Genomic DNA, 21,936 nt, shown 5'->3' with positions numbered 1-21,936 from the left:
GCTCACTCACATGCCCTGCGCGCCAGGAACCCTTCCTTGCAAGCCCCGGATGAGAGGCGGGAAGTCCACGCGGAGAGCCGAGATGCTAGTCCAAAGCAGAGAGGACATCAAGGTCCTTGACCCCGGGGGCACCCCAGTCGGGCTAAGTCCGCAGACCAAACCCACAGAAAGGGGTGCCCCGCCGACGGGGGTGCGGAGAAAGGGGAGGGGCTTCAGCGCTCCCCTGAGCAAAGCAGGGCCCCGCTCACCGCGTGGGGCAGAGCGCTCTGTGTCACGAGTAGCAGCGCAGACGGGACTAGACGACAACCACTCGCAGCGGAGGCTTTCCCCTCGGAACCGTTCTCCCCGCGGACTCGCTCCGAGGGCACCCTGCGTGCCGAGCGCGGCACGGGCCCTGGCGGGGCGGCGCACAAGCAACCACACGGCCGCTGAGCCGAGTGCTCGCTGCCGGGTCCCGCGAACGTCGGCCCTCGGCCGCCCCCAGGCCCCATGTGACACCGGGCGACGCGCACGGCGCAGCGCGGGGCTGGCTGTGGGGGCTGGCCGGGCGGGCACTGGGTATGAGGGATGGACAGCCCGGACCGAGCCAGGACCACCGCACCTGAGCAGGTCGCTTCCGTAGGACTCTTACAAGTACCACTTCCCCGGGGGGGCTCTGGGGACACACGTGACCTCTCTGTCACCGGAGCCCACTGTGGGCACTCGGTACGTGTCTACGTGGTGACGACGATGCCGCGTGACAGCCGGACGGGCCCTGCGCACGCCTGCCGCTCTGAGAGCGGGAAGGGCTCTGTGCCGGGTGGCTCCGTAAGCGTGCGAGGCCCCAGCACACGCCATGCGCTGTGCCAGGTACGGGGCACGGTGAGCACGCAGAATCAGAAACCGGGCAGGACGGGGCTCCGCGACCGGTGGAGACGCAAGCGTTACCGCAGCAGGCGGACGGAACCCCAGGCGGCCTGCAGGCACACGAGGAACCCCTCGGAGGGTTCGCAGAGCGTCCGCACAGCGCGGCCGAGGAGGGCCGCGCTGGCGTGTGGTGGAGAGGGGCGTGCGGGGCCGGGAAGGCGGGCTGGCCCCGTCAGCTACGATGCCGAGGCGCCAGGGGTGAGGGTCTACGGCAGCCGGAATTCTGGCCCCGGCAGGAACAGCCGAGAGCACGCCACGGCCCCACTCTCGGGACGTAAGTGACAGAGACATCACCCTTGGACCACCTTTTGGAGAAAGCTGGTCTATAAAGACATGTGCGCCTTCCTCTTCCAAATGCTTACCTCCCCGCGCCCTCTATACTGTTTTCCTCTGTTCTGTTACAGAAAATGGTTACTCTAGCTTCATGCTTCATGCACGATTTATCAGGTTTTAATTGCTCACTCACATAAAAATGTTCATTCATGTGTACTATGTATTTTTAAAATACATTTTAAAATGTACTTTGGGGAAATACACATTTATACGGTAAAGATTAGTCTTGAAACTAAACAGACACCTCACAATAACTATTTATATCCCAAGCTTATGTTACAAGGGTTACCGTTTTGAAACACTGTTCGCATTAAAAGACTGTCTTACTCAATACTTTGTCTCACTTGACAGATACATCAGGTGGTTTCTGAAACATAAAGTCAGTGAGGCACACAAATCCAATCCAAGGGCACTGGAAGTAAGTCTACTGGCAGTAAACAAAACCAGTCCGAGAAACATCTCCCAATTCTTCAATATTATATTATCAACACATTCATGTATGGAAAAGGGTCAGATTTCTAGACTAATCAAAGAATAACAACTCTGCCCCTCCAAGTAGCATCTTCTACGGAATCTCTTCTCAAGATATATCGGAGTCCTGGCTCCTGTTCAGCTTTGTGTGGACAAACTTCTTTCATACCGAGAAAGATAACTTTCGATGAAATCATACTCAGCGAGACTAGACGTTTGTTTTATCTCAGTTCTCAAACCCACCTTATGGGAATGATGTAGGAAAAGAGGAGGAGGAACCGAAACAGGCTGCGGTACCACGGGCCAACAAATCCTTGTAAGGTTACCATAACAACCGACAGGGCAACTAAAGCCGCAAACAGCGCTTTGGTCAGCTGGTTGAGTTCAAGGTCCAACAAACCAACCTGGAAGAAAAGCACAAAATTTAGGCATAACCATGAAGCATCTAATACTGCAAATTTGAATGCACAATAGTGATGACTACGGCTCCTCTTGTACTGACCTTACCCCTAACGAAATCCAAAAAGGTATTAACTTTACTTTTCTCCTGAAAGGCCTCTTCAGAGATTTAAGCAGAATTTCTGAAAAGGAGTCGCGATCCCCAGAGCGTCTGCAGAAAGGTTCCACTGAGAAAACACGACTCCAGGGTAGCCAACCACAAAACACTGCAATCCTTCCCGAGATCGAGGCGTTCCGACAGCCGGCTGCGGTGGGCCGGGACGCGGGATCTCATTCCGACGGAGCGCCCCAGAAAAGGACGGCCTCTGCCGACCCTCGCTGCCAGGAGCCTGTCTCCACTAAGCAGAAAAGCAACAGGGCAGTTGGCCTGAACGGATTCCTTTTTAAATTTACACCGACCCTACGCTTTACGTTCTCCCAATAAGGTATCGGGAGTCACTCTGTGGACCGCGGCCTCGCTGAGCAAAACATGAGGGGAGGTCGCGCCCCTGGGAACGAGCTCCTCTCTGGCTGCGTCCCGTGCGGGATCGTGGCAATGGCGAGAAGCGGCGTTCGCTCCTCAACTCAGACGTGCGCAGCTGGGATTTCGAGCTCCTGCGAAGTCACCGGCTTGCAGGACCACAGCGCAGTGCAGGGTGTGGGGGGACACAGGGTGGGGTCTCGGGCTCTGCAAAAAGGCTTCCGGGCTACAGGGGCAGAAGGGGGGCCGCAGAGCAACTACTTCTCCTCAGGAGTGGAAAGGCAGGCCAGTTTGGACGCTGGCGGTACAACCCTGGGAGAACTGAGTGCCGTTTTCTGCTCTGTAAAGCGAGGCTGCAAAGGCGCCTTCGTCACGAGACTCGGGGCTAAATGAGACGGAGCGCAGCTCCGGGCCCGGGGCGAGCCCTCACGCACATTCTTGTCCTCGTTACTGGCGCTAGGAGACCCTTCCACCGGATCCCTGCTTCCTACCCGTGCGGCCCTCGCTCTCCTCCGCTCCCCGCCGGCGCTCCCCGCCTGCCAACCGGACGAGGTGGACTCCCTGCGGGCCCGGGGAAGCTCCCTGTCACCCCCGGTGACTGTCAGGCCGCAGCTGGCACGCGGTCAGCACACTGCCTGCTCCCGGCGCCCAGGATGCCGACAGCAGACTGGGTCTCCATCACGGGAGTTTCCCCCGAATCTGCACAAGTTTTGAGCGAGGGTGATTTCAAGAAAAAGAAAGTGACCGCCGTAACTTTGATAAAATACATGGGGTACCGTAATTCTCAAACTAAAGAGTTTTTAGTTTGAGCTGATTAGTAACTTAGTTTATTTTTGAAAATCCCTAACTGTGGCCAATAAAAGGTTAGCTTTCCCCACGTCTCATGAATTTAGTTCGCATCTGGTTTTGATTAACATTTGCCACACACTTGCAGGAGAACATCAGAACATGCAGTTAGGAAGAAAACACAAAACGTCGTCAGGAAATCCAGTGACGCGTGGCTACAAAAAATTCGCTCACTGAATAAATACATGTCCGTGTCTCCTGCCTTCTACTCCTACCTACAGGGTAAGGTTACGAAAACCGAGTCAACCACGAGACTCTACCTGGAAGAAACAGCCAGCCTGGTAGGAAAGCGAAGACGAGCCACCAGCCACACAAAATTGCAAGTCTTCCCCTCCAGCCCAGTGTGTGTACAGATACTCACCGCCTTTAAGAACAGCCTAGAAACACGGGAACGACACGGACCCAGAAGTAACGACTGACGTCGTTCTAGAGCTTGGGTTCCACCCGCACACCCACCAAGACACCCCAGGGTCTGTGCCCCCCGGGCGGCCTGTGACAGGCCCCGCCCCGCAGGCTCACTTTCTGAGAGCCCCGCCCCTCTCGCCGACCCCTGGGGTCCCCGCCCCCTGCGGCCCCGCCCCTCTGGCTGACACCTGTGGTCCAGGCCCCTGGGAAGAAAGCCCGAGACCTGCTGGAAGGTGGTCTGGTCTGTTCAGGCACATCCTGCCTCCTAACTAAGGAACTTCAAAGCAAACCCAGCTGGGCCCCCAGCACTCACTCCGGTTTTCCTGGTTTTCCCGCGGCCACAGGCGGGGGGGGGGGGGGGGGGGGGGGGGGGGGGGGGGGGGGGGGGGGGGGGGGGGGGGGGGGGGGGGGGGGGGGGGGGGGCCCTTCTGCGGCCAGCCTTCCCGTTCTGCACAAGGTGGCCTTCGGGCCAAGGGGCCGCGCGGGACACGGGGTCCACACCCGGCCTCCACCTGCAGCCGCGCAACACAGCCTCCCCCCACCCCCGGCCCAGGCGGGGCTGCGGAGGAACCCTGACCAGGTTCCGGAAACTTCCGGGAGGGCTGCCCTGTGCAAGGGCCGGGCTTCCCCCGAGGGGCAGGCAGCTCCAGACCACGGCTCCTGATTTATCAGCCGCACTTAAAAAGCAGCATGACGTGGACAAATATCTTGCCGTTTCCGCTACTGCAACTACTCCATAGTTTATGCTTGAATTATTGAGAAAAATAGGTTTTGGGATTAAAATGAAGAAAAATTAAGCCGAGGAAGTAGAGCATGTTTCAAAGCGCAGCTCCTTGTGCTGTGACAAAGGAGGCCTAAGTGTCAGGCCTCGCTGAGGGTCAGATGAAGTCATTACTCATTCAGTCAGGGAAGGAAGGCTCAATTACCTCAGCCTAAAGATGCTATCAATGAACGCAAAGTGCACATTTTACTCTATTCATCCAAATCCCATTAAAAAGTGAAAGGGATGATTTAATCGGGCCTTCCAGAGTTGGTCTTTTTTTCGTAATAAAATAAAGAATCACTGTCTCGCAAAATGCATAACCACCACCTCCCACTTTCCCTGCACCACAGCGGTGAAAGACTGGAAAACAGAAACGAACACAAAGCTTCCTTTGAAAAGGGCCACATACAGGACGGGAGCTGACGCGGCCCCTGCACACCGACCGGCAGACCCGCCGTGGGCACCAGCAGCTTGGCCACCCCCCCACCCCCCACCCCCCGCCCCACCCCGCGGCCCGCAGCTCTTCCTGCACCGTCCAGCAGAAAGGACAGCCTCACCGTCGCAAGCCTCCCTGTGTGCGGGGTAACGACAACCGTCCCGTCCCCTAACGGGCTGCGCCCTGCATTCTGGCAGGAAGCCTGGAGCTCTGACTTTTCTCCCTGGAAAATCACTCCGGCCGAGCTCTAGCGAACAGTGCGGTCAGAATTTTCCTGTGTCGGTGCTAACACAACACAGGGCAAAAAAAAGATGTATTTCGGCAGTTAGCTTCTTACGGGTGCACTTCTGGCTAATAGCTAGTATCTCTATACTCATTTCTCTAAAACAGACTTAAAAGTTTCTTCAACTCACCTAAAATGCAATCTGGACTCTGAAAAACTATTCAGTATAAGAACTCGTTAACTTGTAAACTTACAGCTTTTACAAAGAAGACCGTGGCTTCAGCTGTGATGCGAATCTCTTCCTTCTTTAGAAAACTTCTGGGAACACCTGAACCAAATGCCTTTTGCTCTAACTGCAAAACCTTTCAACTCACAAAATATGTTATTAATCCCTCGAAGTAATTTTGACTGTGTAAGAAAAGGTAAATTAAGTACACTAGCAAGCAATTCTCAACATTTATTGTAATTTCCTATATTAGTAAAGCAAATTTTCTTCTACTTGTCATAATATTTGTTTTATTTGAAACAACTGTGATAACAAAATTAAATACGCTACTGGAAATTTTAATCTCCAAGGGAAAATTTGTGCATAATGTCTAAGACACCACAATGGTTCTGCAAAGGGGCTGTTCTAGGATAATGAACACAATAATTGCCTGTATAATCTAAAATGCTACTAATGGCAACGATCACAAATCCATTTAGCTCCTCTTTAATTTATGTACCAAGTTTTAAATAGCTAATGGTTCTCAGTAAAATAATGGTTTATACCAACAATAAAGGGTAAATACGGTATTCTTCCGCTTAATCAAGAAAAGATCAGTCAGGTTTTCTTAAACGGGCGCGTGGACGAACGAGAACCCGCCTCATCTCTGGGACACGGCGCCGTCCCGTCCATCCCAAAGTAAAACCCCGCAGTGTGGCCCTCAGTCCCTAAGACGTCAGTGCACACCCCAAACTGGAACAGAGGTCTCGTGTTCTAACTTGGCTAAGGGGCAAAGCAAAAGGCACCCGTGCCACAGCGCACGACCGTTCGGTCTCACCCCCAGATCGGCATGACGTGAACCTCAACATACCTTTACCAGTCTTCTAAAGCTCACATTTAACTCGTCACAGAGAAGTGTTTCAGAATAGCAAAATAGGAGGATGTGAAATACCAAAAAGCTAACTTAAACTCTTGCAAGACGCTAAATGTTATTTTAATTGGCCGATGTTATCGCTGCACACGTATCATATTTTGAAAGGCAGAACAGCCTCCGATCTAACAGCCCGAGAGTCAGTTCGCTCAAGATGACTCTAGGCAGGCAGAAGCACGGCTTTGCACGGGAAACACAACGCGATTAGCGCCGCTTGCCGTTTAACAGCCAAATCACTCTCGGATCAGCCCATCAAGTTGCTCATCACTCAGAGTCTGGAGTCTGACTACAAAACCGATAGCAGGGCTGCACCGTAACCCAACCGAAATCCCTGTACGAAGCACATTCCTTTTAAATATCTTTGAAGCAAGTCAGCCCTCCACTTCCCACTTTTAGGAGAATCTTAAGAAACAAGGAAGAAATGGGTAACTTTCAGACCTTCATCTGTACCACTGAAATATGCATTTCAAATAACTGAAACTCGTCCACTAAATCTAACTCCCAAACCTTACAGCGGTAACGCTTTCCATTTTGGAGTTTAAATCAAAAGCGTTAGTTTTTAAGAAGAGGTGCTATTTAGCCTTTTGCTCTTTTTCTCCGGTCTGCTTATTTACTCACCTTTCGACACCCACTACTGAGTGGTAGGTGTCGGCCGCGCTCTGCAGACGTGTCTGAACGACCGCTGCTCGCGCCTCAGCGATCTGCGAAATACGCAGTGTGCCCGCGAGCCGCGTTAGTCTGCTGGCTCAGTAATCTGTGCTGTGGAAACTCCCTAAATAAGCATCCGTACGACGATTCTTAACGTTGCAATACAGCCCCTTGATTTTTAAAAACCGAAATGTGTATTTACACACCAAACAGTCTAAAGTCTATTGCGTGACAGTGTTTCATATCCTACATTTTTACCTACCAACAAATTCCGCCTGACCCTTCTACACTCAGCAATTAAGGTTTTCTTTTTTTTTTTCCCTTGCTTACTATATAGTTATGACAGGGATGTTTTTCGTTGAATGTTTAACGTTTACAAAGAAAATAAGGTTGTTCTATTTTTCACACAAACAAAACAAAGTACTGATGTGAGGATCAGCTACCCATCAAGCAGGGAAGCCGTGCCCGTGTCGACGTGGGAGACGTCGAGAGACAGGGGATTCAAGGCACGACCTAAGCCTGGCATGCACAAACTCGGGACGACCACGCAGAGTGTCAGAGCACTTGTCGGCCGGCCTACAGTAAGCACGTTGTTAAAGCTGAAATTATTCCTAAGATCCTTGCAGATCGCCTGAGAAATTTCAATACTGGCTTTAGCATTTCCTATATGGCACGTATCCACTCGACAGGATACTTTTTATAACTGACAAAAATGCCACAACACAGCACACTGTCTACGAACATATGTATACACACGGGCACACATCTCAGATTTGTTTCTGCAAAATGCAGGCTTCCTTTATGTTCACGCAGGACAATCTGGTCATGTCCGGTACCATCAGCTTCCTCTGTCATATTAGAACCTTGATTCGGGTATAACCAATTTATCAGGAGTCATCAAATTTAAATCAACACAGTGCCTTAAAAATAAGTGGCAGGCTAAATGTTTAATTTTTAAGGTAATAAATTATTTCAAAACACTCTCTTACGTACAATCTGTGACACATCAAAGACAAACAAAAATGAGTATGTGTAAACATGCAAAAAGAGTCTGGAAACTACTTGGAAATTTAATTTGCACTCAATGTACACAAGTTACATTAAAATCCAGGGCTGAATATTAAGAAACCCCGTAAGTTTCTAATGTACCATACTCCTCATTTTATTTTACAACGGTCCACAGAATTTATTTGAAGAGTGGGGACATAAGAAGACTAAAATGTACAAACCACTGCCATCCCAACGCGACACTGAATACTATTCGTGTGCACTGCTGTCTTATTTCCTGTTTGTATTTCATTGCAGGGGGCGGGGGGGGGGGGGGGGGGCAGCAAAATGTGCGGCACTCTGTAGTTTAGCCAGCAGAGGGCGCTCAAGTTTGATGCTTATTTTTTCTGAATCCTGAAAGCCTTTTTTTTTTAAATGCAGAAACTCAATCTCTAATTCAACCAATTCAGTATATTTAATATGTTGTTGTTTTATAAAAATAGTTACTTTAAACATCTATTTTTGCCATGCAGAATTCAGGACATAATTTACAGACTTCACCATGCTGGACTGCAGGGGAATCTCCTGAATAGAAATATACTGTCATATAAGGGATCATTTTTAAAGCCCTGACATCCAAAATACTGCAGGTGACTAACACAGTACCAGAGCGCTAAGGCTTCTGAAGATGCAGGGCTATAAACAAAACTGACACACGAAACAATGGCCAACGGCTGACATTAATGGTTTCAAGACACTGCACCCTCATTTTCGTCTTAACCAAGTAGGAAGCTATCAATTTTACATGGTTTTGCCAAGACCACTCACCAATTTAAAATAATTACTTCAATATCCTAAGTTATCCACTGACACCAGAAACCTTAACGTTCAATATCGTTCGTGTAAGTGAAATTCGAGCTCAGGCATTTGGATTTCAATATAATTAAAGAAGCAGTTGATTTGGGTAATTTTATATTTAACAGATATTTTACAAATAGCATTAACTTAGTCTCAAATCCTTACTATCTAAAAACACAATAGCCGTGAGTTTAGGGTCTCGTAATGCTCTCACCGTGTTTAAACAACAAAGCCCGGGGGCGCCTGGGTGGCTCAGTCGGTTGAGCCTCCGACTTCAGCTCCGGTCGTGATCTCGCAGATCCTGACTTCAAGCCCTGCATCGGGCTCTCTGCTGACAGCTCGGAGCCTGAAGCCTGCTTCGGATTCTGTCTCCCTGTCTCTGCCCCTTCCCCACTCATGCTCTGTCTCTATCTCTCAAAAATGAATAAACGTTAAAAAAAAAATTTTTTTTTTTTAAATAAACAACAAAGCCCAGAGGGCCGCAGCCAGAGCAGATCAGGCCCGCGGTCACCAGTACAAGGGACACCCAGCATGCCCAGGGACACGGGCCGTGGCCCGCATCTTCCAACACTTTAAAGACCTGACGCTCTTGGGAGTTCTTTGTTCCCTAGCAACATGAGAACCAGATTTTTCTAATAATAACTCTAATGGTACTTAAATTTTTCAAGAAAGGCTTTTATTAGAGTCTTAAAAGTTGAACGGACACGGCAGGAAAGGGAAGACCACTGATTCGGGAGAGCGGCCGACAGGGAGGCAGCCCCCGCCTCAGGCCGCAGCCTGGCCCCCAGTGGGCACAGGAGAGACGGCGGCCGGCTGCTCAGTCGGGAGCACGTGCATGTGCGGGGCCCCTTGAGTGTGTCAGGTCCTCTATTTTAAACACCGTGCCTGTGGATTTCAGAAATGCCCTGGAAATACACTCTTATTCACTCAGAGATCACTGACAAAATGGTATCGGCTGGAAAATGCTGCATTACTGAGCCATTACCGAACTCTACTCGAGTCTCGGCCCTACTTACTACTTGCCGAGGGGACCGTCAAGCACACAGCCACGCTTCTCACGCTACCGCGTCCTGAAATCCCCGAGCGCAAGGACGGCTTCCCTTCGGGGAAGAGCTGAAAGAAGTCTATGCGATACCTTTCTGATATCCAGAAAATGAGGCGTTGAAGGAATTATTCCTGTGAGTGGCTTGGGATCGCTGGACCACAGGTAACAGGGCAAAGCTGGGCGTGGAGGAGGGCACAGGCCAGAGCACCCCCCCTCCGGCGCGGCGAGGCCCTGCAATCCACAGGAGGCGCGAGGCGGGCCGGGGGAAGGCACCTGCCGGGGGCTTCACCCTGAGACCTGTTGGTCCTTCCCCTCCCCTCCCCTCCCCTCCCTTTGCTTTCCTTTGTTTAAAACATTGCATGGAACGGGGGCTAGGGGGCACCACCTTTCCACCTGCTTATTTTCCTTACACAACTTTGAACAAAGAAACGGTTATATTTCTATCAGTAAATAAGGTCATCAATTGGTAACGAAATCTTTATTTCCAACCCTAGGTCCTCTTTCGTAAGGCGTCACGATGCAGAAGAGTCTCCATAATAAAGTCAGAAACCTGCTCGGAGATCAACTTTAAGCCGCTACGTGTAAGCTCTTGCTTTGGCGCTCGGCGAGCATGTGCATACGACGCTTTGCGCGGGAGGGAGGGCGTTGGCACTAGTTCAGTGTCCCATAGAACAGTGACTCCAGGGGTCTGGCTTCCTTAGGGACTGCAGTCGGAGCTGCTAGTTGCCAGCAACACGTCGTGGGATGGAGGGGACGACAACTAGCAGGAAACCCCAGTGGCAGAGTCCCGTTTAGCTCCCCGTCTGGCCCTCTGCAGGCCACCACGCCCCCCGGTGCTGCCAGCCGCCACGTCCCAAGAAGGCCACGATGGCGTCCGGTCCCGCGTCACTGTCTCCCTCGTGGTTCTCAGTTTATCGTGTCAATATGTAGGCACTTACGGACCAGGTAAGGTCTCCACCCCAATCTCCACACATCCAGCAACTGTCATTACATAAACCACTCAATAGTGCTTGTAAATCAAGGGTCATTAGCTGACTTGACAAGATCTGGGACTACAGTATTTACTGGAATCAACCAGGACCACTGTGTCACTGAGCTCACGGAGTCCCTGGCGATGAGAGGCCAGCCCCCATCTGCAACCGAGGGCAGCACCCGCGAGATCCGTAGCACACCGGGGACCAGAGCTCGAAACATCTCGGAATGGCACGGCCCCGCACATGGGGACCAGTTCTGTCCATGTTCTGTGACCACCCCCCCCCCCACGTCAGTGTCAGCAGCTACTGACCCACAGTGAGTCGCAGGTGACCACGCAGAATGGCGTGGACACACTGGTGGACAGTGGCCGCCGGTCTAGCTCTGAGTCAGTCCGTGGCTCTCAAGACTTACATGCCTCTGGGTTTTCAAGAAAAATGGAATTGAGCAGATTTGCTGAAAACTGCGTATGACAAACTTGAGGCGGTTAAAGACTTTCCACCTCGCTTTACCTCTGTTATTATCAAATCTGTCCGTGTAAGAAGAGTTATTAGCGGCATCTTGGCGAGATGTAGCACTATTTTAAATCTAAAATTTTTGTGTCCCTTCATATCTTCAAAGACATTTTATGAACCATTTCATACTTAATGGCTTGTAAGCGATCCAGGAGTTAGGAATTGTGTGAAAAGTTGCCCAGATTGACAGATAAAGTGAAAAGGTCTGTATTAATTTCCAAATAAAGAAATGCATGGCGTGGTATCTCGCGACGATTACACGCTAAAGTACCAATTAGAACGCATCAGAAACTAGAGCAAGTTGACACTCTGCAATAAAGCAAATAATTTCCAGTTGGAGGGGCAGAAAATGTTAATATGCGATGTTCAAGCCTGCAAGAATCTTTGTAAAAGGAAGTAGCTAATAAGGTTTAATGATGCATGTCAGGAAGCCACAGTATGTAGGGAAACACAGCTGGCTTCATTTTGTAAACTATTTGATATACACATCTTTCTGGTTCGCGATGATCAGCTGTGCCAGTGCCGCAGGGGACAGTTCAGCCCGAGTCAGGGCACTCTTCTCCTCCCCTGAACTACAAGTGAAAGACACTAACATAGGACAGTGCTGCAGGCTGGGGCCCTGACCGCACTGTATCCGCTCACAAGAGAGGATTAAAGAAGTCTTCCGTGAAGTGTCGCGGAAACCATCTTACCAGCCCGAAGAGCTACTAAGTGCTAGAACTGTGACAACAAACTGTAACGCAGATGAAACACCTGGATTTAGTGAATTACTTACCTTCCCAAGACGGACGCCATCATTCGTACCTTGCTACTGAAATACCAATCATCTGAAAACCGGCTCCACGGAGAAACCCCACAGCTCAGGACCGCGCGGCCCTCCCGGGGGAACACGTGTGTGTGTGTGTGTGTGTGTGTGTGTGTGTGTGTGTGTGTAGGACTCCACTCCAAAAGGCACACGCGTCCTGCTCACACGCACTCGGCTCTGGGGCCCTGGGACGTGCAGGGGACAGCCATCGGTAGCAGACGACAGAAGCTCGCAGCACATGTACCCGATGGCAGCTGAGGGTCACTGGAAGCCAGCGAAGCTTCCACAGGAAACCCCGTGTTAGGCAACCATCAAACGGAAAAGCTCTCAGACACAAATGAACGATTCAGCCACCAGAAGACAACTCCTAGGTCACAACACTAATATCAGAATGCTGTGAAAGCACTCGGGGCCGCTTATTTGAAACGTCATTACACACATTAGCTGCTAAAACAAACGTGCCACGTGACAACGAAAAAGCAGTAAAATTCTACTAATTAGGGAACTGTCTTACGGAACATACTCAACAGGTTCCGGCTCCGGGTGACGGCTGGGAACAGCCACTGTGCCAAGAGTCTGCACCGAAGGTTCCCCGGCACCGTGGCGGTGGGGGGTCACAGCTCCCGGTGATCTGAGAAGAGTCTCGGAGTCTCGAAGACGGTCTCTCAAGCCTGTGTGCTCAAAAATAAAGTCTTATGACGGCGCAGCCAGCCCGGAAGCGAGGAGACGAGGGAGACCGTGCCGCCCAGTGGGGACGTCCCCGCCAGGAGCTAGCTCCGTGCTGGAGTCCGTCAGTCCACGTTCTCTGTGAAAGAAGATGCGGGCAGAAACGCTCCACGCAGACAAAAATCAAAGGCGTAAGTAACTGATTCACTGTAACAAGATGAGCCACACTGATAACTAAAACGGTTTCATTTTGGGTTGAAATTGTTCACCTAATTTCCGGCTTCTCACGACCTTAGCAACTTCCGAGCCAACGGTCTTCACCGAGTGCTTTGGCATGACTTCGTCGTCCATCCTCGGAACCCCATCCCAGGCCAGTACGCACGGCTGACGCCCCAGGAGCTGCGGCCGGGACCTGGCCGGACCCAGGTCAGACCCAGGCCGGTGGCCCAGGCCTCCTGGGCCTGCAGACGTGCGCTAGAGAGGATCTCGTTTTCATCCCCACAATCAGATCTTCGGTTGCACTCCTCATTAACGACACACACTTGCATTGGGTTCTCGAAACGAAGACTGGTCAAACCCCGCTTATCAAAATGTTCTCTTTACTATTTCTCATTCAGATGTGGTAAAACTCGCGTAACCGGCAACAAGTACTTAGGGAAAAGAACAGGCTAAATAAAACGGATGTTGTAACCGAAACGACTACGAAACAGTCATCAAAGGCAGGTCCTTCATCCAGCCAAGTGAACGGAAGCACACCTTCGCCACCTACCCGGCTCCACGCCTTCCTACCAGAGGGGCCTCCCCCTGAGCTCTACGTGGGTCCGGCTGACAACATCCTGTCCTCGGCACAGCTGGGGGACATGGGGCCACGAGCAGGGACGGTGTGTGTGGAACCCTGAAGCTCTGGGTTGGGCAGGAGGGCGTCCTTGGAGAGCCAGGGGCAGGGGACACGGTGCACACAAGTGCCCTTGCTCACCTGCGCAGCAAGCGGGCCTGACGGACTCTCTCGGGGCCCCAGACGCTCGGAAAGGCAACGTACATCCCCGTGTCTTTCCGTATCCCTCAGAGCTTTATACTTAATTGGTAATTAACTGTCCTCAGGAGACAATGCTCTCAAGAAAACGGCAAGGTTAGAAACGCATCCCTCCTAAAGGATAATCATATAACTTACACGAAAAGCATCGTAAGCGAGAGAAGAAGCTGCCGTGAATTGCCTGAAGCAAGCGGTGGTCATCAGATTTCCTTCAAACAATGACACACTGCAGGTAAGCTCATTTTTCTTCAATTTCCTTTCAAAGTAAGTATGACATGATGGTAGGAGATGGCACCATAATGACTAGAATTTAAACGAATTAATTCTCACCCGACTATTTTCAGTACCTATAATACGCGGAAGCACACCGCTTCCTCCCATCTGCCTGTCACTGCGACAATAGACTCAAGCAAGCTTCGGCGTGCGTGTCCTCCCAGAGCTCAGGGGCCCACGCTGGGCCCACGCTCTATCCTGGGGCTCGGCTCTAGAAGAGCCCGTGCGCACGTGCGGGTGCACGCGCCACATCTGTGTGAAGCGCAGGGATTTAATGTGGCCTGTTTGGAAGCTCCCCGTCTGATTTTCGTCTCGAGATGCAGAACCAGAGCCTGACTGTGGGCGGCGGGCACTCAGGCAGAGCTGGCGCCTCTCTGGGAGGGTGTCCGTCGGCCAGTCTAGCACCACGTGACCACGTGGCCTCCAACCTTCCCACGTGGCTTTCTCAAGCTCCTACAAGGCGCGACACATCCGGGCCCAAGGGGTCTGTGCCTGAAAGCCCCCTTCGCCTCCGAGCCATCTGCACGGGCGGTTCAGGGCAGGCTCAGCAGGCGCCCTGGCGGGGACGCCCTCCCTGGACCTGCCCTGCCCAGGCCACGGCGGGCGCAGGGGAACTGCTCATTCTTGTTCTTCCTCAGGTGACAAAACCGCACGTACTTATCTATCCTCTGATCGGATTTTTACCTTTACTTTTTATTCCCCCACCTGTGTTCCAATCCAAGCCAAAACGAGGCTACAGGATAGCTGACTTGGCTGTTGAGCTGCCCCCCATCTCGCAACGGGAGGGCACGGGAGCTGCTGGCCCCTTAGCCACCGGGCACACACATCACCACCTCAGCATGGGAGGCAGAGGAAGGAAGCCGAATTTCAAGTTGATCAAACCTGCTGCCCACCCACGTCCATAGCTCGTGAGGGCAGAAGGGTGGCCCAGGGCTGGCCGGGAGGGTCGGGGGCGGGCTATGCCCACAACAAACCGGGAAGCTGACCCCGGCCCCGCCCACTCCGTGAGGAGACGCGGCTGGGGAAAAATCCGGATGCGGCCGAGCGCCTCCAAAGCGACCACCCCTCCCTCCCAAGGTCGGGATGGTACGGAGCCAGAACAACAAGGGCGGGACGGGCCCGGTCAAGGGCACGCTGCACTCTGGCTCCAGCACAGCAGCCCGCAGGGCTGCCAAACGGGAGGCACGCTGTCTCCGCACCCACATGTCAGGCACCCAAGGTCGGCCTCCCTCACACCCGCGCCACGGCAGCCCCGTGGCCCCACAGGGTTAGCAGACCTGAGCGGCAGCGGTGAAGAGGGCTATCGGCGGCCAGACGGGGTAGTTCTTATTTTTTTAAGTTTATTTATTTTGAGAGAGACAGAGCAAGCGGGGTAGGGGCAGAGAGAGAGGGGGACAGAGGATCCGAGGCAGGCTCCGCGCTGTCAGCACAGGACCCGATGCCGGGCTCCAACTCATGAACCGTGAGTTCATGACCTGAGCCGAAGTCAGTGGCTTGACCGAGCCACCCAGGTGCCCCTAGACAGGGTAACTTTTGACATGGCAGTGCTCGACATCTGATTGGGGATGTATCGTTAAAATGCAAAGTATGCATTTAATATTTTTAACGGGAAGCCAATTTGGGAATAAAAAGTTCACTGCAATTACACTTTTATAGAGCAGTAAACAGAAAATGAAATTCTAAGAAGGTAACAACTGAAACAGCATCAACAAAGTCTACATACATACTTACAAGTGAGTTGAACAAAAGGTGTACGAAACTCTACAAAGAAAAATCCTAAGACATTATTGAGGAACTTAAATAACACCTGAATGAACGTGGGATACACGGCATGCGTCAAAGTTCTCTGAAGATTAAAAGCAATCCGAAGCAAAGCCCCTGCACTAACTGAAGATCATTAGCACAGAAGCTGATGAACACGAACAGAGCCATCGGAGAAGAGGGTCCAGACGCACACCCGCTGCACACAGACATGCACCCACACCTGCGGCACCGGGGAAAGGACAGACCGTCAAGACGGGTTATGGGTCTGCTTCCTCACACCAGACACAAGAATAAACTCGAAATGGATGAAAGACCTAAATGTAAGACAGGAGCCGTCAAAATCCTCGAGGAGAAAACAGGCAACAACCTCTCTGACCTCGGCCGCAGCAACTTCTTACCTGACACGTCTCCGGAGGCAAGGGAAACAAAACCAAAAATGAACTATTGGGACCTCATCAAGATAAAAAGCTTCTGCACAGCGAAGAAAACAATCAGCAAAACTAAATGGCAACCGACAGAATGGGAGAAGATATTTGCAAGCGACATATCAGATGAAGGGTTAGTATCCAAAATCTATAAAGAATTTATCAAAGTCAACACCCAAAAATACAAATAATCCAGTGAAGAAATGGGCAAAAGACATGAATAGACACTCTCCAAAGAAGACATTCAGGTGGCCAACCAACACACGAAAAAATGCTCAACATCATCATCATCACCATCACCATCATCATCATCATCATCAGGGAAATACAAATGAGAACCACAATGCGATACCCCCTCACACCTGTCAGAGTGGCTAAATGAACAACTCAGGCAACAACAGATGTTGGCGAGGATTCGGAGAAAGAAGATCTCTTTTGCATTGTTGGTGGCAATGCAAGCTGGTGCAGCCACTCTGGAGAAGAGCATGGAGGTTCCTCAAAAAATTAAAAATACAACCACCCTACTATCCACCAATTGCACTACTAGGAATTTATCCCAAGGATACAGGAAGCACTGAGTCAAAGAGGCATATGCACCCCGATGTTTACAGCAGTGCTAGCGACCATAGCTAAAGTATGGAAAGAGCCCGAATGTCCAGACACGTGAACGAATAAAGAAGATGTGGTCTGTATACAATGGAATACTACTCAGCAATCAAAAAGAATGAAATCTTGCCACATGCAACAACATGGATGGAACTAGAGTGTGTCAGGCTAAGCAAAACAAGTCAGTCAGAGAACCACAAATACCACGATGTCACTCATATGTGGAACTTAAGAAACACAACAGATGAACACAGGAAAAGGGAAGACAAAATAAGGCAAACACAGAGAGGGATGCAAACCGTAAGACTCTTAAATGCAGAGAACAGACTGAGGGTTGATGAAGGCAGGTGGGTGGGGGATGGGCTAGAGGGGTGACGGGCACGAAGGAGGGCACTTGTTGGACGAGCACTGGGTGTAATATGTGAGTGATAAATCACTAAATTCTGTTTCTGAAATAATTATTACAACATATGTTAACTAGCTTTGAATTTACATTTTTAAACAAGTAAAATAAGTCAATAAATAAAACTTGACACCTAAGGGGGAAAAAAAAAAAAGGTTACGGGTCCACTGAGTGTCCACATGGGAAAACCGCAAAGTGTCCCGTCCCCACGCACACCAAAGAGAAAACCCAGTTTCACAGGTCAGGAGATGTGACAGAGGTAAGAAGATAAGGGAATATCTTTGGGACCTGGGGCAGAGGGAGACCTCACACCAGAAAGACAAGGGGCCAGCTGGATTAGTAGAGAACCGCTATTCCGCAAGACTCCAGGAACTCGAGGGGGGGGGGGGGGGGGGAGTCCCACGCCCTAGCGGCCACCTGCTCAGCAGGAGACGGGAAGCACTAACGGCCCAGGGGACAAAGAGCTAAAAGACACACACGGGTGCTTCTCACACCAACATGCCCGGGGCCGCCAGGAAGCTCAGGAAGGGAGCTGAGCCTCATCAGTCCTCGGGGACATGAGGACAAAGGACACAGGAAGCGTCCCCACATATCCCTACAACGCTCCCAGCGGGAAAAGCAGGCGATGCGGGCGGGCACCAGGTCACGGCGGAACCGGGGCTCCCGGCACCGGGATGGACGAAAAGCGTGTGTCGTCCTGGAGACTGGGATCACGCGCAGCGACCGTGAACACATCGTGCGGCCAGGCCCCCACCCGGGGGAAGCACTCCTGGGCGCACGCCGACACACGCACGCCGACGTCTGCCGCAGAACCACCGGGAACGGCGGAACGCTGGCGGGGCCCGAAGGTTCCCTCCCTCGACTGCAGACGACGCACCACGCGCTCGCGGTCACACCGGGCACGCGGGCACCGACGCGGCACACGGCAGCAGCTGCGGCCGGCCTCACCCACGCAGAGCTTTGCGCCCGATGGGCCAGGCTCGACACAACACGCTTCCCGAAACCGCGCTGTGCAAACGGGAGAGCGAGAGGAGTCGTGCCGCCGAGGCAGGGCGGTGGCTCTGCGTGGGGAGGAAAGAGCGAGGCAGGGAAGCTCCCGGGGCGCCCTTTCCCGGCCAAGTGCCAGACGGGGAGGTGGCTCGCCGACCCGCGCGCCTCAGGTTTGTGCGCTCTGGTGCACGCGTGGGAACGGAAGGTGAGAGTTACAACGGGGTAACGCAGACGCGATGTCACTCTGTTCTTGAACCCGACGCGAGGACGGACGGAAACCTTCACCGCGGAAGCCTCCGCCGCTCCACGGCACAAGACGGAGTGCTAGGAGCGAGGCGTGTGGCGGGCGACCGCCTCAGGGGACGACGAGGCGCAAAACTGGATCTAACGCCTCAGAAGACGCTAACGGAGAGCACCTCTGGAAGCTCAGAGAAGGAGCCGGCATATAACGGACGCGACCATCTAAGGCAGCACAGGGGCGCCCACAGACGTCCCCCACGGCGACCCACGCTTCCACGCGTGACCGCAAACCGCACGCCACCCGTCGCACTCCCGAGCCCCACGGCATGCACGCGGCGGCACGTGGGTGCACACTCGCCTCCCTGCTCGTGCCGTCCGGCAGCGTGACTGGGAAGGCGGTGGGGGCGAGGGGGTCTCCCTCTCTCCAGTTTCCCAACCGGGTGGTCGTGTTCAATCTACCGGTTCCTCCTCCCTCCCAGGTTCTGGAAGACTCTGGCTAACGCTTCAGCTGTCCTTTTCCTCCCTGGGCTGGCCCCCTCCTCCGGCCTGTGCGACGGCGAGGGGACACCCGTTCCCGGCGGTGTGGGAGGTGGGGGGGGTGGCCTGCCCCTTTCCAGGCCGGTGCTCTGACTTCCTCTGGCTTCCGTCAAGATGCTCCCTGCCTTTGGGTCGCCACGGCCTGAGTGTCACACAAGTGGGTCCCGCCTTTCCTGGCATTCACCGGGCTCGGTGTTCCTCGAGCGTCCTGATCTGCGGCTGGCGTCTGCCACTAGCTTTAGGGAACGCTCAGCGTTACTGCTTCAGCTGCCTGTGTGTCCTCTCTGCGGCCGGTGTCCCCGCTAGGGGTGTGTGGCATTGCTGAGAGTGTCCTCGCTCCTCGGGGGCTCCGCTCCAGGCTTCTGGGTCCCCCTTCCCGTTCCTTTTCCTTTCTGCTTCTCGTTCGGGAGGTCTCTCTGCGCCTGTCTTTGGGCGGAGTCTCCCCTGGGCCGTGTCCAGCCCACCGAGAAGCTCACCACCGACGATCTTCGTTTCTGTTACAGTGATTTTCATTTCCACCACCTCCTCTTGGTCCTGAGTGTCCACCTCCCTGAAGGCAGCGTCCACATCCGCTTACCTCGGTCGCATCTCTTGACCTGTGAATCTGGGTTTTCCGTTTGATGTGGGTGGGGACGGGACAGTTTGTGGTTTTCCCATGTGGACACTCGGCGGACCCGTAACTTTTTTTTTTCCTTAGATGTCGAGTTTATTCATTGACTTAATTTACTTCTTTAAAAACTTAAATTCAAAATTAGTTAACTCTCACACAACGTCTACTTTCCCTATTAGAGCCTTTAACGTGTTGACCATGGACCCTTCACGTTCCCGGTCTAACTCCAAACACGGGGTCACACAGGGGCCCGGCCCTGCGGCTTGCTTCGTTTCGTCAGACTTCTTCCCTACCTGGCAGCGTGTCTTACGAGGTTTATTTCAAGCCGGACATGACGCACCACGTAATAGGAACTGACGTAAACAGCTTTTAGCATGAGGTTTCCTATGAATCCGGGCAGGACCTCCGGCGTCCACCTCTCCGTCTCCCGCCGACCTGGGCTTCCTGAGTGCGGCTTTCTCGCTGGGGACCCACTACGGCTGCACCAGCCACCCGCTGGCGTGCGCCTACAGCGTGGGACAGGAGGAGTGTTCTAGAATTCCATAACTAACTCAGGTTTTTAATGGATCTGCCACCTTCACAAGTGGGGGGCTGAGTGGAAGAGATGCCCTCCCCGGTGGCACAAGGCCAGACAGGCTTTTCACGGTCTACGAGTAAGACACTTGCCATTTTCCCCTCCCTGCCTCGCAGAGCAGGTGGTGTTCTGCACGTAAAAGCCCACGGAAGTGAGCCCCCAAGACGGCAGCACCCAGGCCCCAGCCTAGGTGCACAGCCGTCCTCCAGAATCTGTCACAATGAGCACTTAATTGTTCCACCCAGTTTCCGGCTCCAGCTCAGCACATCTCAGCCTGTGTCTCCAGATTTCGGGGGACAGTCACCGGTTTTGTGGGCTCAGCTCCTTTCCGCTCAAGGGCCAGGAGTGTGGGTTTCCCGGGCTGATGCTGGAGGGCACAGCGTGCTCCCCGCTTCCAGCAGGATGGAGGGGCAGTGACGAGGCCCCAGGGATGCCGGAACCACAAGCTGGGAGAAACCCAAATTTCCGGTCACCCCAAGAAGAGCAGTCTCCAGGCAGGAACAAGCTGTTTCCGAGCCACTGGACACGTTGGGGACTGTTCCTACCCATTAGCTCACTCTGAGTCACCTGCCATAAAACCCTGTCAGCAAACCCCAACATCCGGATCCCTGCTTCTGGGGACTCCTTGCTGGAGAAAGTCACACAGCAATTTAAGATAATCCTTCTAGAAACGCAGGCTCCAGCCTCTACTAGGGCCTCAGCAACACGGATCCATCTCTCCAATGCCTTGCACGGCTTGCTCTCCAGCCTTCTCCACTCCAAATCCCCGAGGTTTCTCTCAAGGCCAGAGGCCTCTCCCCTGACTTCACTTCCTTTTCTGTTACGTTTATTTGAGAAAAAGCTTGCATCAGCACAGAGACCGACGCGGGGCTCAATCCCACGGGTCACGAGATCACGACCTGAGCAGACATCAAGTCTGACACTCAACGGACTGAGCCACCCGGCTGGCCTCACTGTGACAGACAAACACATTTCCTGCTTCATCCAGAACACAGAGCTGAGTGGCTTCTACACCCCGCTGGACGAATCTGCACCCACCGGACTTCCTCCTGTTCTCTCTCCTGCCTCGTGAAACGGGAGGTCCCCCCATCCGGCTCAAGCACACCCGCCGCTTTGCTGAAGGCCTTCCCGCTTCCTTGGGGATGTGCTTCTGCCGACCTGGTCTCTCTGGAATCGTCCACCTCTTCCCTGCTACTGGCGTGGCTGGAAACATGCTTCCATGGAAACGTGGCCACACTTTTTCTGCCCTAGAAACAACAGCCAGTCCCAGAAAACCCGTCAGGCCATCCGCTCCCCCCCCTCCTTACCTCTCTCCATCTGACTTCCACCTTCACCTTCTAGAGGTCCCCAAAGTCGTCCCAACAGTCAAATGCGTGTCTATTTTCTAGTTAGCTGCATTTGATACTGGTGATCACCCCCTCTGGCTCGAAACTCTTCTCTGATTCAACTCATAGCTCCGCCCCTTTTTGTGGCTTCTATTCCTCTGACCTATACCCTTAAACTCTTAGAGGAGCACAGATCACGTCCTTGGCCCAAGCCTACTCAGT

At 52.8% G+C, this 21,936-nt stretch overlaps 1 protein-coding gene across 5 annotated transcripts in view; it reads right to left on the bottom strand.

Moving 5' to 3' along the window:
• The window catches only part of ATP9B (ATPase phospholipid transporting 9B (putative)), a 252,267-nt gene that overhangs the window by 82,676 nt on the left and 147,655 nt on the right, over positions 1 to 21,936 (bottom strand). For all 5 annotated transcript variants that reach the window (XM_043559118.1, XM_043559122.1, XM_043559119.1 and 2 more), the window contains one exon: positions 1,954 to 2,114. In XM_043559118.1, coding sequence (XP_043415053.1) covers positions 1,954 to 2,114 — 161 coding nt within the window. The remainder of the gene's footprint in view (positions 1 to 1,953; positions 2,115 to 21,936) is intronic.

The sequence above is a fragment of the Prionailurus bengalensis genome, chromosome D3, assembly GCF_016509475.1.
Source record: "Prionailurus bengalensis isolate Pbe53 chromosome D3, Fcat_Pben_1.1_paternal_pri, whole genome shotgun sequence".
Lineage (NCBI taxonomy): Eukaryota > Metazoa > Chordata > Mammalia > Carnivora > Felidae > Prionailurus > Prionailurus bengalensis.
This window is presented reverse-complemented; position numbering and strand designations above follow the sequence as displayed.